The sequence below is a fragment of the Chlorocebus sabaeus genome, chromosome 10 (genome assembly GCF_047675955.1).
Source record: "Chlorocebus sabaeus isolate Y175 chromosome 10, mChlSab1.0.hap1, whole genome shotgun sequence".
Taxonomy (NCBI): Eukaryota; Metazoa; Chordata; class Mammalia; order Primates; family Cercopithecidae; genus Chlorocebus; species Chlorocebus sabaeus.
The window spans coordinates 66,762,038-66,778,809 of NC_132913.1; the positions used below are offsets into that span (position 1 = coordinate 66,762,038).

Genomic DNA, 16,772 nt, shown 5'->3' on the forward strand with positions numbered 1-16,772 from the left:
CTCGGATTTGGATAGATGTATGCCAAATTTATGAGGGTGATTGTTTATAAATGATGGATGCTGCCAAAGCAGAAAACTATTTTTCTTCCATTCAACATCACAAGGTCCTGTTACTAGAAACAGATAAGGGTGAGGAGGCAGCTAAGAAGACCTTGCGGGCTAATTGATGGAGTCCTGTGGCAGTCAACAGAAATGAGAAGTTGTCAGTTGGAAAACTTGGCCCCATTTGTAACAACACATAAAAACTATAAAGTACACAGGGGAACCCATAAACCTGATGAGGCGAGGGTCTCCATTTGTATCTATGGCAGAAAAACCTTTGACAAAATTGAAAATGCACTTTCATATGGCAACAGGGTGACCACAGAAAGCTAAACTGCTGCTTTCAAGGCAAATCATAATGAGCTACTCATTGATAACGACTCTGGGTTTATACCTGAAGAACTGCCACCATGCAAAAGCACAACATGCTGAAAACCAAAATGAGCTGTTTCAAGGTGTCTTATCCTCTTTCTCTCCTTCTCATGTCTTTTCTAACACTATTACCTTACGGTCTCCATAGGGCATGGGTGTGGGATAAATAAAACTATCTCCCTGCCCTCAGGGGAAATATTTTGGGTAAAATGATTCAAAATGCCATTGAAAATGTGGAGCGTGTTCAAGAGAACTCAAGAGTACCCTTTTGGAGGCAGGGCAAGCCTTCTACCATGCTGCAATGCCCTGTCTCAGTGTTAGCCTCTATTTCAGTGAGTACATTTGGCTTTAGACATGTAAAGTCTGTAACTGTCAAGCAGAAGCTTTGAGAATATTTATCATTTGCCATTTACCTAAAATGAGTGCTTTTATTCAAATTTGTTCTTGAAGAGATTTGTAACTTCTAAAACTTTTGTTCTACTACACCGAAACGCTACAGAGAATATCCTGCATAGAAATTAAGGATTATCAATGAAACAAAGCCTTGATGGTCCCTTCACTGCCACAGCTTATACCAAAACAGTCAGCAAGCAATTTAAAAGTCATATATGGTCCTACTAATCAATTCTTTAGAAAATGGTTAGTGGTTTCTTCCTTTGCCTGTTGGAATACTTGCATTTACTCCTCCACGTCACAGAAGTTTAGAAGTAATTGGAATAATGAAACAAGCATGAAACAAGAAACCTCGAGTTTCCATCCTGACTCCATTGGGATTTGAGTTGTGCGACCTGACATAAACCACCTAACCTTCCCATAACCCAGGTTCTTCATTGTTACCGTAGTTTTGGGAGTAGCTTGAAGGTGATGACTATATATTATTTCTCTTTAAATCCGTAATATCCAACAATGACAACAAAAAACACCACTAGGTTGAAAGTTTTTGAGGGCAACAAATGTCCTTCTATTCACTGTTGCACCCATATGTACTATGCTATTTAGTATAGATAATCAACATTTGTTGAGTGAATAAATGGATATCAAGTTTATTGCATGAATGAATAAACAATGGATGCTAATTTCAGCCCTATCTATCAAAGGGTTAAGAGAGTGAAGTGAAAACATATGTGTAACTACGTCTTGTAAGCTGAAGAAATTTAAGGTGTTTCTATTGTTATATTTCAACAGAAGATGCTGGCTCAATTATCTTTGCTCTTAATTGCATTTATAAATACATCGAATCATTCCATATGCATTCATCTGTTTAGACAGCAACTGATTAAAGGCTGTTTAGTTCTAAGTAGCTATATGTACTTTAAACGAGAAATGTCATTTCTTCATATTGATATCTAACTAATTTTTTAAAAAAATCCAATGCTAAAGCCCAGACACGTGGACTATTAGGTTGACTATCATAAAATTTTATTATTTTTAAGAAGCAGGATTTTTTTGGAGGCTCCGTATTTTTTTAACCTGGTGTGAGTTGTTAAATGCTGTCACAAGAGAGCCTTCAATTTGATGTATTGGGCATATTATCACAGGGAAGTGTATTGTCATATGGCATTATGACACTTGTACTCCAGGGGGAAATTTGGGTAGAGTGTCTGGCCAATATGTTCTAGCCATCTTCCTGAAGCTGCCTAATGCTTGCTGTGTTTTGACCCCAATTCTCCCAAAGCACATTTTTCCTCCCTCCCATTATGTTTCCAACTTCCTCTGATGCATCATTAAAAGTTGGGACAGATCCTGGGAGATGATAAAGCCATTTATTTGGATTTTACATGTAACTCTACCTCAACTTCCAAAAAGTGAATGGACAGCTATTCTTATAAACTGAGAAGAATAGCTTTAATGAAATATATCTAATTTTTTGAATCATGTAGTTAGAACTTCTTATAATAAATGCAATTCATGCTATTATAGTTTAAACCCATTTTGTTTACTGACTGAGAGAAAAAAAAGAAAGCTTGCCATGATATCCCGAAATTTTTATACACAATAGCTCCATTATAACAAATCTCTTTGCATTCATACAGATCTGGATATAACATGAACCAAATTATGTCTCCAAAAGTAACATAAAAGAGAAAAATGGTTGTGCCAAGTGCCAAAATAGCAGGTAAGAGGGCTTCCCTAGCTCTTGGAAGCCTTTTAGACCACCTCTTAGAATAAATAATGTGTGCTCTTAAGGAGCAGAAAGAGTTCACCAGCTGGGCACAGTGGCACACACCTGTAATCCCAGCACTTCAGGAGGTCAAGACAGGTGGATCACTTGAGGTTGGAGTTGAAGATCAGCCTGGTCAAGATGGTGAAACCCTATCTCTACTAAAAATACAAAAATTAGCCAGGCATAGTGGTGGGTGCCTGTAATCCTAGCTCCTCGGAGGCTGAGGCATGAGAATTGCTTGAACGTGGGAGGTAGAGGTTGCAGTGAGCCGAGATGACACCACTACACTCCAGCCTGGGCGACAGAGCGAGACTCTGGTCTCAAAAAAAAAAAAAAAAAAAAAAAAAAAAAAAAAAATCATCTGTGGATCCCAAGTTTCTTGTTGGATACCCTGAAATCACACCTTGCCTTAAAGGATGTTCCCAGAATGCTGCTCTCCCAGAAGCTCCCTCCATTAACTCCTGGCTATTCCCTCTCTTTCAAAATGTAAACAAAACTCTGCTGCTAAGCTATTGATGCTAAAACATGAGAATGGAAATGGAATTAGTCAAGTCTATGGATGTTGTGAGTGCCTGCATAGTTGAAATCTGGCAGCTGAGACATCAAGTGAGTAACATTTTCACTTTTCATTTAAATATCTGAGAATCACAGATACTACTTAAGCCCACTTGGCAGGAACTCTTCATTCAGAAGAAAAAGACCAGTGCTGGGGAATTTCAGTCTCATGAGATCTGCAAGTCAGTCATGAATTTTCACTGTGACTTTTACTCTAATTTTTGTCTGACTCCTTAAAGCAACATTGTCTGAAATAAAACATTTCAGTCAATTATCACAGTCATCATTCCTCTTCCCACCCTCTTTCTCCTTACATTGTACCTAGACCTTTTGTGAAGCACTGATTTTTGTCTCTTGTGTTTTTTTTAAAACAGGATCTTAAATGAAATGAAAGCCAGATATCAACAAAAATCTATGACTCTGATAAAGCTGTGGGAGCTTTTCAAGGATTTAGAAACAGGCAGTTAACAATACATTAGGTATTATATCGTTTGGACCAGATTTCCCATCTGGGCAAAGCTTCAAATTTTCCAACTTGAAAATTCTATAAAACTCATGTGGGAATTCTTACTTAGAAGCTGACATATGGTTGACAGTGACAAAAGAACATGCATCTATTTAGCAAATGCACTCCTTTTTTTTTTTTAAGTGCCATCTTTCAATGACTTTGGTGTAGCTTTTATAAGTATAATAGAACAAATACTTTTTGTTAGTATTAATACTTATACCAAACACAGAGAAACAAAAAGTAATGGCTCAGCAAATGAGTTACCAAATAATTTATACAGATTTTGAGTAAGGAAACATGAAAAATGAGATAACCTCCAAATACAGGTGGTTTCTATTACTTCTAGTCCAAATCTGGACAGTCACAAAGTGGGTAACATCAATACTGTAGACTATAGGTACTAGGAGGTGGGTAAAAGAGTGGCAGAGGAAGCAGAGAATGCAGGAAGAAAGACCACCACATATGTACTGAAGAAGAGATGCTGTGGTTGAGATTTGTTTTCGTCTCTCCTGGGTTTTAGAGCTTAATTCTCGTTCCTTGTTCACACCACTGGTATGCTTTATCCTGGTGTTTTCCAAATGCTCTGTAGGCAAACACAACTGCTAAAAAGTGTCTTTGTTTTACTGAGCACCTGCTAACATTTGAGTATTGGAATGAAAGCCTTGAATCCTTAAACTTTATTTCAAAATATACTCATTGAAATTGGGCATCTTGTAGGTATAAGGCATGCTGTAACTATAATCCAGCCCCCTTTATTTGGATATTCTATTTCTGTACTGCTTTTTCCTTGGTTTTATCTCCTCATCTTTGACTTATTTCCCCTATTTTCTTTTCTCTTCTTCCACACCTTTCTTTCTCCCTTTAATTATCTGCTTTTTTAAAAAATGGATTCTTCTCTGATTGTTCCATCTCTATTTCTGATTTTGACACTATTTTCTGCTCATTACTTTTACTGTTATCCCTAGAGCCAACCCAATTTTCAAATAATAATATAACTTAAGTGGAACACTGAGCTCACTCAGTAGCAACGTTGTAACATGGATGGTACCTACCAACTGTTCTAGTAGCTGAAAGTGACACTAACCTCCATTGTTTCATCATTTTACTTATATGTTTTGCTGGAACGTAAAGAGCATAATTTAGATAACAAAACTTTTGCAGAGTATTGTTCCATAGAGGCAGTGATATCCTGCATTAAACAAAACCAGGCAAGAAGTCAGCAGGCTCCTGCTCTTCCAAACACTGGGTAGCCTCCAGTAAATAACTGCCACATTGTGTATCTCACCACAGTTTGCAATTTTGAAAAATAGAGATAATATTTGATATTATACCTGATAAATATTGATTAAAGACTAATTATATAATATATGGAAGAAGGCTTTGTTCTTTAGAGAGGGAGATGTGCTACGTAATAATCTGGCATTTATGACTATATCTGTTCATCAGATAACATGATTTAGTGATCCTATTGTACAAAGAACAAAAAGTCTTTATTAACAAATTTAGCTTAGCCCAATCCTTCTAGGCTAAAGGGCTTTTGGAGCCAGCATCTACAGGGCCTAATCAATAACAGTCCCTTTTTCCATATTCTCTTTGTTTGAACAGGTTTTCTGAATCTTCCTTTTACAGTAATGATTTGATATTCTCCAAAAGCCACGGGAAAGCAGTCTAAAGTCTCCTCCTAACATTCTCCAATGATTTGAGAAGTAGAAGAGAATCAGAAATGTGTGTTTACCACAAAAGGGAGGCCCCTAAAGACAGCATCAAACATAAGAGAACCCTTTCTCTTATGGGACATATTCTCTTAGTCTCCTTTAACAGAGACTGTTCTTCAAAGAGTCACTGAAACAAGATGACATATGTGTCATGGGCACAGGGGGCAGATGTGAGAGTGTAGAAGCCTATTAAACATTCAATTTCATGGTATCCATGTTACAAAAATGATTTTTTTTCTCTTTCCACTGAAAGAACCTACTCAGAGATTCTACCGATTCACTGGGACTATGAAATATAGTTTCTTCTTCAGAGGCATTTCACCTAGTAACCCATTTCCATTTATATATGAAGGTCTTCTGTTAATCAGTTCATACGTTGGAAATCATTCCCTTAAGATATGTAAGTCCATTTGTAACTTTGAGGGGAACCCTGAGGATTTTCACAAAGCATCATCTTTTGTTACTAAGCACATTTCCAGATTCATTTAGTAATGCCACTCTCTCAGAAAGTTCCCCCCTTTGGCTCCTCAACTCCTTTTTACTGAGGTAAGAGAACATAAAAATATCTATTAGTAAACAAGTTTAAGAAGTCCTTCACTAAAAAAGTCTGTAGTAAAAAACAAACATAAAATAAATAGAAAGAAGTAATAAACTAGGTATTTTAGATCTATTTCCTGATTTTAGTCTAAACACATTGTGATCAAGTAGTTTCTACTCATTTTCATGCATATATACTTATATATATATATATATATATTTACATACACACATATATATTTAAACGTATATATTTAATAACATGGAATGGAAACATATCAAATGCTTAAGTTCCATGCAAACATATAATCCTTCCCGTGAAGAAAACATATTAATATCACAAAAACAAATCATGGAGAGTAACATGCAACAACTGAGGGCAGGAAAATGGGGTCAGGGCAAGTGAGCAGGAGAAACACAAAGAATGTAAAGAACAAAAAGTGTCATTGACCTGATTTGTCAGAGTTGTTGCCTGTGATTGGAGTGATGGAGCAGCTGGGATTAGCCTTTGCGCTGTCCTTGGAAGAAACCATTTTGGGTTTATTTTTCGTTGCCTCTAGTGCTTTGACCTTCTTGGCATGTTTACTTCCTTTGTAGTGGGCCTCGGCCTGGCTCTACAAAGGAGAACAAATCAGGCTCATTTTTTGCTAATTACAAACACCACAGTGGATGATCATGCAGGAAAAAAATACATTCGATCATAGGCACCACAGACATTTACAACTCAGTACCTGACTATGTTTTTGGCACTTCATGAAAGGTAGACCAGTTCCTAAGAGGGTATAGCACATCGAAACCTCCTATACAATACAAAGGACCTGCATCTTTAAAAAACCAGACATTACATGAGTGGACAAAAGGATTAGGGCAAAACTGTGATGAAGGTGAGCTTTGTCTTCAGTGCCCTCCCACCATTGCCCACTGGGGGTACTTTTCAAACATTGGCTGGCAGCAGCGGCTTTGAGTGTCCTACCCATGCCTGTGGGTATGACCTTTCACAGTCATTTCCCTTCAACTAAAATCCTGTTTGTCATGTGTCTGCTTTCTTCTGGGCTCTGCTCTGAGACCAACTGATGTGACGAAGCATGTTAATAGGTGCTACTGAGTGAAAATGACACTGAATTTTTCGGTAAGATCTACATGAACTTCATGTATCATTTTGATGATTCCAGTTACAAGAACGGATAATATAAGCCATAAAGGAGGTAGTAACAAACCCTTGTTTCTGATCTCAGATGTGATTCTGAAGTCTAAGTGGTTAGTGTTAAATTAATTTATACACAAAGCATATGTAGAACGGTAACTTCAGTACTAGATCAAAAGGAAAAAGAAAGAGCAAGACAAAACACAAAAACAAATTACAACAAGGCTTGAAAACATTTAATCAACTTACTGACATTTGGAAAATTCTCCTCTGCCTAAACACTAAGGCTTTTCTCTTATTGGTATCTAGTATTAATATATATGTTAACAAAAGAATCTAAGTATATTCACTTGAATTGAATTTTGAAAAGACTCTGAAAAAATATAAACATGTATTTAGTGAAAAGAAACAAAACTAAACATAAATGGTATATTAGCTTAGTTATAAAAGTGAAATGGAAGATAAATCTTATGCAAAGCAAGATGAACTTTTGTTAGAGGATTTCTAAAGAAATAATGACTTTAAAAGACATCAGTTTTCTTTATATACTTGTACGTGTTTGAAGAGGATTAAATGAACCTATCCACTCATTCTCTTCCACAAGCAGAATACAGGTGATAAGTGTGTGTGTAGGTAGGTAGTTGGAAGTGATAGTGGACAGAACGGGTCTCTGTCCTTAGGGTCCAATGAGGTTTCACACATACCTGAGGTAACAAGTACAATGGAGAGATGAGCTAAAACAGCAAAAGATGCATGCTATGGGCGATACAGGACAACAAAACAATGGACCAGAGAGGAGCAGTATTAATGAAGACTTCCTAAAATGGGTAACTTTTGATTTGAGATTTGAGGAATGGGGTCCATATACACTGGTAGAGAAGAGTACATTTCTGGTTGGAGGATGCAGGCCTAAGGCAAGGACTGACACTAGAGTGCCAGAACAGCGAGGGCCATGGCTGGAGAGGTGCTTACATGGGCCTCTTGGTGGAACATCGTCAACATGAGTCAAGGAAACTAGATGTGTAGTTATGTAGAGGAGGTCACCACTGAGGTGAGATTCTCAAGCAGAGGCCTGATGATACACACAAATTCCAAATGGGGAAGACTTCTGCAACAGCTATTTATTACATGTTTGTTGGATTGAATATGAGAGAAAAGAGATGACGCAGAAAGGAAGGCAGCAGAGAGAATATATGATTCTTCTGGTAAAATCATTAGTGGAGAGTATGACTATAATAAAGTCCCTGTTATAATAATATCATTGATTTCTTGAAGACTTGGTTATTAGCAGTCCTCCTTCTACCCTTTGCTTAATGGAACCATTTCACTACTAACTACTAGAGACAAAGCACTCTTCTAACATGCCATGATTAGACTAAGCCATCTAAGGTTGATTATTGTGTGTTGTTGGAGTGTTTCTTCTGACTTTCCTGCGTGTTTCACTCCAGCTCACCAGGACATGTTGCTTTGCTATCTTCAGACATCCAGCCCTAGCTAGTTCAGCAGAACTGGTGATGGTGAGCACCATTTCAATGCCAGCATTACTTCCAGATCTTGGTGGGTGATAAGTTTACTTTATTCTAAGCTCATAAATGATGATGATGAATTTGTTCCTGCCAAATATTATAGATGATACAATCACAAGTGTTAAGGGTCATGCAGTGAGTTAATCATCATATCCATATATTTGCTCTCCCATTTAAATGGAAGCTTGGTGATAGATTCATGCCACAGTCTGTTTTTCAGTGTACCTTGATTCTGCTGCGTTATTTCTTGTAGGGTGGGAGGTGGTTGGGGAAAAAACATTGCTTTGCTAGTAGTGTACTCTAAGGATAGGTTTTGGGCATTTTAGTGATTTCCCTAGCATATAACCCAGATCACCCAAGGTCTATAGCCTTGTACTGACTATACATAGTCCCTAACTTCCTGAATATCTTTTCATACATATCTTTTTAGATTTTCATTGACTTGATATTGCTTTTGCTTGGTTTGCTCAAGGACTTCTTATGTTGTTCTCTGTCAAGTTGGAAAAAAATCCCACAGGGGGAGAAAAGTGTAACATTATTTTAGGGCCTTTATTACCAACCAAGAATGTTTGAATCCAACTAATATCGTTTGGTAGTTATACATTAAGAAAATTTGCAAATAAAAATTAAAAATTGATAATGTAATATAATAATAATGATTAATATTACTAAGCTTACTGTTTCAGGCACAATTCTAAATGCATTACATATTCTAACTCATTTAATCCTTATAATATCCTATGAAATAGGCATTACTGGCCAGCACTTTACAAACGGGAAACTGGGCATAGAGAAGTTAAATAACTTACAAAAAGTCACACAGGTGGGTGGAGAAGCCATGGTAGATATAAAATGCTTACATGCATATCCCTATTTAATTATATAGCCACATTATACATATACCTACCTGCACTAAGTTAACGTTATAATTTTATTAGAAGTAAAAAATATACACAAAGATACCATGCTGCTTTTAATTACTCAGAGAAGGATTATAACTCAATCCTATAGAAATTTCTATGAGTAGGAAATACATACTTAATTCATGGGAAATATGCTAATATTAAACACCAGGTCTGATCCTTCTGTTGAGTAAAGAAAGTTCCACTTTTAGGCCAGGTGCAGTGCCTGAAACTCCAGCACTTTGGGAGGCCCAGGAGGGAGTACAACTTGAGCTTAGGAGTTTGAGACCAGCTTGGGCAACATCTCGAGACCTTGTTTCTACCAAAATTCAAAAAAATTAGCTGAACATGGTGGCACATGCCTGTAGTCCCAGCTTTTTGTGGGGAGGAGGCAGATGGATCACTTGAGCCTGGGAAGTCGAGGCTGTAGTGAGCCCTGACTGTGCCACTGCACTCTGGCCTGGGCAACAGAGTGAGACTTCGTCTCAAAAAAAAAAAAAAAAAAAAAAGTTCCGCTTTTTAAATATATAACAATTTCTACAAGGTATCAGGAGACCTGCTAAAAACTCATCTTTCGCAGTTCACTAAATAGTGCAGCGTTACTTTAGTGCCCTTTGGCTAAAGAAACATGTGGTTCTCTAAATAAAACCTCCAAGTGCAAGATAAACAGAGTGTCATTTCCTCATTACTATTTCTTGGCATCCATGTCAAAAGTTAACAGCGTCAATTAACACTTGGGATAAGGATCCAGCTAAGTGACACTTCACTGGCCAAGATGGAAAAAACTCTCCATAGCCATGATCCACTTCTGCTTTGAGTTCAGGGCCAGGGAGAGAAGTGCAACAAGGCTTTTTAGCTTCTATTGACTGTTGTTTGGGAAAAATGGAGTGGAAGACTGTGAAATAAAGACAGAAAGGCAAGTGCCACTTCCTTATATTTGGCATCTTTCCCATTCTCCTGTGGTATTCTTAGTAGTGGCACTTTGCTATCCCTAGTACTGTGTCTGAGGCAGTGTCAACAGCTTCTAAATGCTGGGCAAATCTTCAAGTGAAACTGAGACACTGTTAAGTAGCAAAAGATTAACCTGACTTCATTATCTAGGAGCCTTCTTACTTGAGGAGTGAAAGAAACAAGGATAGGAGACACAAAACCCACGAACTAGGCAAGCCCATCAACAATGGCTCTTGTGTCACTTCTAAGAGACTAGGTGGACCAAGCTGACTTACTTTACACCCAATGAGTAATTAGCAGACACATGCTTGTCTAGCACTAATGGCTTGCATTCTGCTTCCCCTCCTAAAGTGCTGCTGTGCCCCTAACTGGCGGTGAACAAAGAAACCTCTTCACAAGAATTGCCAGAATTAGAAAGAGTCGCCCAAACCACTACACTGACCTTCACATAAGAATTCATCAGCATATAGGTTCTTCTCTGAAGGCCACTCTGGTAATTACCTGACCACCCACTGACAGAAGAATAACTTTGATAGGAAATGACAACTTGGAATGTTTTCTTCCATTAATAACTTTTGTTGCTAAAGCTCTTCACTTTCTCAAATCCTTTACATTTCTTAGAACCCCATTGGTCCAAACAAAAAAGATAAAGAATGAGATGACTTAGTGCTTCAAAAACAAAAATGTAACCCAAAAACTTCTAAAATTCACTGTGTTCTCATTTCTGATTTTTATCTTATTTATTTCTTTTCTTTTTTTTTTTTTTTTTCTTTTTTTTTTTTTTTTTTTGAGACAGAGCCTCGCTCTGTCACCAGGCTGGAGTGCAGTGGCACAATCTTGGCCTCACTGCAACCTCCACCTCCTGGGTTCAAGTGATTCCCCTGCTTCAGCCTCCTGAGTAGCTGGGACTACAGGCATGCGCCAACATGTCCAGCTAATTTTTTGTATTTTAGTAGAGACGGGGTTTCACCCTGTTGGCCAGGCTGGTCTCTATCTCCTGACTTCGTGATCCTCCCACCTCGGCCTCCCAAAGTGCTGGGATTACAGGTGAGAGCCACTGCGCCCAGCCTGATTTTTACCTCATTTCTAATTTGGACTTCAGAGAGGTGGCTAGAAACTTGAATGAGGACATTAAACTGTGCTCACTTCGTATGGAAAACATAGTCCAAGGACAAACTTACAAAGTGACTGGGGAAAGAAAATGGCCCTGGAGAAAGTACTTGCCTATCTATTTACCAATAGAACCAACCTTTTTTTGCATTTTAAAAAGTAATTAGAACTGTTCCCTTAATTAAAGAAAGTGCATAATTAAAACTACTGGCATCTGTTTTTTTTCCTGAGACCTTAGATTTCAATGTGTTAAGCAGGGTTATAAGGGAAATAGCAGAGGTCAGCTAATTATCAGGAAAACCCAATATACTAAAATGCCAAATAAAACATATGTCAAATGAACTACCATAAAACAGGCTAAACTAACAAAGGGGAAACCTGATGATTTATTCTGCAAAAAATTATTTAGTACCTGCCATGGTCTAGATATTGTAAAAGATTAAAAACAAAGACCCCTACTTGCCAGAATGGTGGTTGGAAGAAAAGACAAGCATACAAATAACTATAATCCAAAGCAGAAGGCAGAATTGTAAAATGGGAGGTACCAAGAAACAAAGAATATGAGAGTCAGGGGAGAGGTAAATCTCTTCAGACTGAAGAAATCAAGGAAGTTCCATGAAAAGAGGGTATCAGAGCTGAGTTCTGCTGCAAGGGCAGGGCTCTGGAGTGGCAGAATGGAGATGAAGGTATTATGGGCAAAGGGAACAACATGTGCCAGGGCACTGAGTCCTGTGTATTCTACAGTGTTTCCTAGGCACGTACACTTTTCAGTTTCACTAGAATAGAGATATAAAGGGAACAACAGGGAAAGGTTGCTATGTTGTACTACCTTGAAAATGATGGTTCCCTGTACCACAGAAACATATCATAGTGTTTTCAATTAAAAATCAAATATTCTATTTGTAGGCATTTTGTATAGAAAATGATTATGATGTAAGATGCTGCTCTTACATCACAAATTTTATCCTGTGCTCCAAACTACAATCCTACATTAAATTAATTAAGTTATTTATATTGAATCTTTAATAATTATTTGAGACACAAGCAAGACACTTAAAATGCTATAGTTAAACACACTAAGAAACTAAAGTTTACTGCGTAATAGTTAAATAATTACTTAAATCATTGTTTCAAGATAAAACTGTTTTTACTATTACAATGCTTTTGGCATATACTTGTTGCATTCATAAGATCACACACTCTCAGAGACAAAGGTACAATACAGGAAGCATAAGCTATACCCAGAGAATGGCTTACTTATCCAAAGATTGCTAGTAAGATTTTCTGCTGATGTTTGCAATTGTAAGGCCTGCAATATCAGTAATGACATACTATGGGCTTTGATATTCACTTCATTCAATTCTCATCTATTGGGATCTCTTGAAAACAAAGTCCAGACAAAATTACAACTATTACGAGCCTTTTAGCTCAAAAAGACAATATCTTTGCTAATTGCTAATTTATATCTAGTGAAACACTACCAGTTGCTATGGCCTGTCTAGGGCCATCACATAGCATAACTCTGCAGGGCACTATTCACATATATTTCAACATTAGTAGTATCTTCTGGGTTGTGCCAGGCCAGAGTCATACCTATCACATTCTCTATTTACTGACTTTATAATATACATGTAAAAAACTCCATCAACTCCAAATATTTCTACGTTACTAAAGTGAAAGTGGTTGCTTTCTAAGAAGAAAATGATGTGTATTCCAGACTGCTAATTCTCTTTGGGCCCAATTTAGATTCTATCAAATATTATAAGATAGAATTACAGTTCTTGCATTACAGCTGCTTTAAAATACCACTATTTGAATATACGAGCATTACAAACACAAACACACACACACATATATGTTCAATCACATTATCAAAAATCTTCAATGTAGGCAAAATTCATTTTTTAAAATGCTAAGATCTTTAGAGGGCTTGAAATTAATTTTTCCAATGTGCTTATTTGTCAGCTAAGAGTCTTGATGCCCATGTTTCTTGCCCATGATTCACTGGTGGAATTACTCACACACAGAAATATACAGAAGTTAAATGAACCAAGTAACTATGACAGAATTTACATGATGAATTACAAAGATGCTGCAGTTTGAGTTAAAAATCAGCTGGAATATAGTAAAAAAAAAAAAAAAAGTGCTTTTAAAAAATAAATAAAATGATTTCTTATAATGGAGTTTCAAGTGAATAAAATTTTGTCTCATTTTCCAAGTTTTATATTTCACTTTCAATTACTGGAAGGCAGATTATTAATTTTAGATGATTCCCAGCAATCTACATTTCTTCCCCTGGATATTCACTGACGCTCTATGTTACTAGTTTAGGGGTGAGTAGCACAGGGCATAAGAGAGACAATTATTTAAGCTTGGCTGTATCAACTGTGATCTGAACACAAATCTTTTCATTTGTTCAGTTCTGCGCTCTCTCTCTCTCCTCTAGTTGTCTCCTGTATTTCGAATCAGGCCATAATTTAAAATTATCTTCTTTTATAAATAAGTTTATTATATATTTACCAAGATAAAGGTAATCTTAGATGATTAGTTCCTTAATTCTATGAATGAGTACTGTACATTTTAGAGATTTTAGTTTGAAAAAGATGTTTCTCTCACCAACCTAATGGAAGTAGGTTTATATGAATTTTTCAACATAGGTAATGAGTAATAACATGATTTTTATTTAATGTCACAATTTAACATCATCACAATTTATTTAAGAATTCATCAAGAAATATCTTGCTTAAGAAAGTAAGACTGCTTAACTCTCCATTTAAATTATATAACAATTTTAGAATTTCTAAAATGTATATTTACTTCACCTTCTGGATTGGTATCAATATCTGAGTCAATTTAATGATAAATGTATATGTAAACTCTTAGTATATGCACTAGTGTTTAAGGGAGGCCACATGAAGTAAATGAAACCTGGCAAAGCATGCCTTTAGCCACTCTCTCAAATCATAAGAGGAGGCAAATCACAAACTTCATGAATAATGCACTTGATAAACTATATTCTTTGTTATACCAGAGTGAGAAAATGAGTTCTCTGTCTACTAACATAATTTTAAATATGAAATAATGGGAACCATTATAATTTGTAAAAATATCTAATTTTCTCAAAGAATTATGTATATAGGGACCTCATCTTTTAGAAGTTCTGAACTTTAGAGATTTAATAAAACACATGGATAATATCTTTTATTTTTCATTTGCTTATTTATTTATTTTAGAGACAGGGTCTCACTCTGTCACCCAGCTTGGAGTGCAGAGGGGCCATCATAGCTTGCTGCAACCTCAAACTCCTGGGCTCACGCTGTCCTCCTGCTTTAGCCTCCCAAGTAGCTGGGACTACAGGTACATGCCACCATTCCTGGCTGTTTTTTAAAAATTTTTTGGAGAGGTGACGTCTTGGTATATTCCTTAGGCTGGCCTTAAACTCCTGGTCTCAAGTGATCCTACTGCCTTGCCCTCCCAAATTGCTGAGATTTCAGGTGTGCAACACCATGCCTGGCCATCTTTTATTTTATAATATGACACAAAATATTATAATATTATAATTTGTTAATAACTACTTACTATTTTTGAATTATTTATTTTATGATTTTCCCAAAAGTATTTAAAAATAGAAATCACCCATCTCTCTCAAATTAATTTCACATCTTATATTAAACTGGGAAATCTTAGTTGATAATTCTCAGCTACCTTGACATATAAAGGAGGATATTTCAGAGTTTATAGTGTTTTCACAGTTATATCCCAAGTTGCTAATGTGTTTGAGAGTGCTGCTATCTTTAAGTGGGAAAACAGACTGCCATTGTGTGCTTCATAATGGCAATTTTTGTTACTCAATGATAAGTAATGCAATATAATTCAAGTTTATGTATTAAAGCTGTGACTCTATAGCTAACTAATTCAAGCCTTCTGATGGTCTTTTAAATTAGGCTCCCAGGCTTCCACACATTAATTTTTAATCAGTCCAGAAGGTATTACACTTACATTGATTTCCACATTAAGGAAATTTACATAAATAATACAAAATAAATTTAAAATTAGAATTTGCATTGTGTCTCCTTTTGTTTGACAAACAGTATCCTTAAAGTAGATGAAAGTGACAAAGTAACTTTGAAAGTTCAATGCTCTGAGAATTGGTTGAAGAATAGCATTCGTAACATTTTATATATGTTTAATATGTTATTTACTTATCATTACTCATTTGAAAACCTCTTTCACAAAACAGGTTTTTGTAAAATTCATACTCCAAAACCCTAAACCAATTACTAAAACCTAGAAGACATCTTATAATTAAAAATTAAGTAGAATATGTAAATGTGAAGATTAATAACAGATACCTTCAAAACACAATATAACTAAGAGAAAATAATGAAAACACATCTTTAATAGTCGCTTAGCCCATCTGAGTCATGCTAAGGTTGTTTCTATACTGAAGTTCCAGATTAAACTAGAAGTTTTCATTCAAAATTAATTGGGTCAACCTTCCTCACATATAAGAGATTGGTCTGCTGGAGGCAAAACAAAAATAATAATATCTATAACTTTGATTCACTGATAAAATCTAAAATATTTTAATATAATCAGCAAATGCTAGTGGGTTTCCACTTCCTGATTCTGTGTGATACTGTCTAAAAGTTCTACTCACCAACAGTAGTCATAACAAAAATCATACATACATGGTATCATCACTGTGAATTGTTTTAATTCAACTCAATTTAGCAATATTTTATTATGTATCATGTAATAGGTGTTTCAGAAGACATGGTTTGTGACTTCTAGGAGCTTATAATGTTGTGTAGAGGATAAAAAAAGTGAATACCATATATAGGTATATGGCATGTATATGTGTACATATGGCATGTATATGGCATGTATATATATGTAGGGGTGTGTGTGTGTGTATGTGTATATATATAGCAGAGGGAAAAAAACATTCTAAAAGGAGGAACGTAACACTGAGGGTCCATCCATTCTTTAATGCAACAAATATCTGTCAAACACGTATTATATTCTAGGCATTATTCTAAGTGTTGTGGAATACAGGTCTACTGAAACTTATGTTCTAATATGGGGACATAGATAAGAAATTATAAATTTTTATATATATATTAGTATTAACGGATAAGTGATACACCTATGAATATGTTATATAGTGCTATAAAAAATAAAGACAAGCAAGGGGTAGACTATGGTGTAATGTGCCATTTTAAGTATCAAGGTAACTCTGTTGA

At 36.1% G+C, this 16,772-nt stretch overlaps 1 protein-coding gene across 5 annotated transcripts in view; it reads right to left on the minus strand.

The window, feature by feature from the left end:
- Nucleotides 1-16,772, minus strand: part of ZNF385B (zinc finger protein 385B) — a 415,712-nt gene that overhangs the window by 33,466 nt on the left and 365,474 nt on the right. For all 5 annotated transcript variants that reach the window (XM_038000630.2, XM_038000628.2, XM_038000631.2 and 2 more), the window contains one exon: nt 6,345-6,507. In XM_038000630.2, coding sequence (XP_037856558.1) covers nt 6,345-6,507 — 163 coding nt within the window. The remainder of the gene's footprint in view (nt 1-6,344; nt 6,508-16,772) is intronic.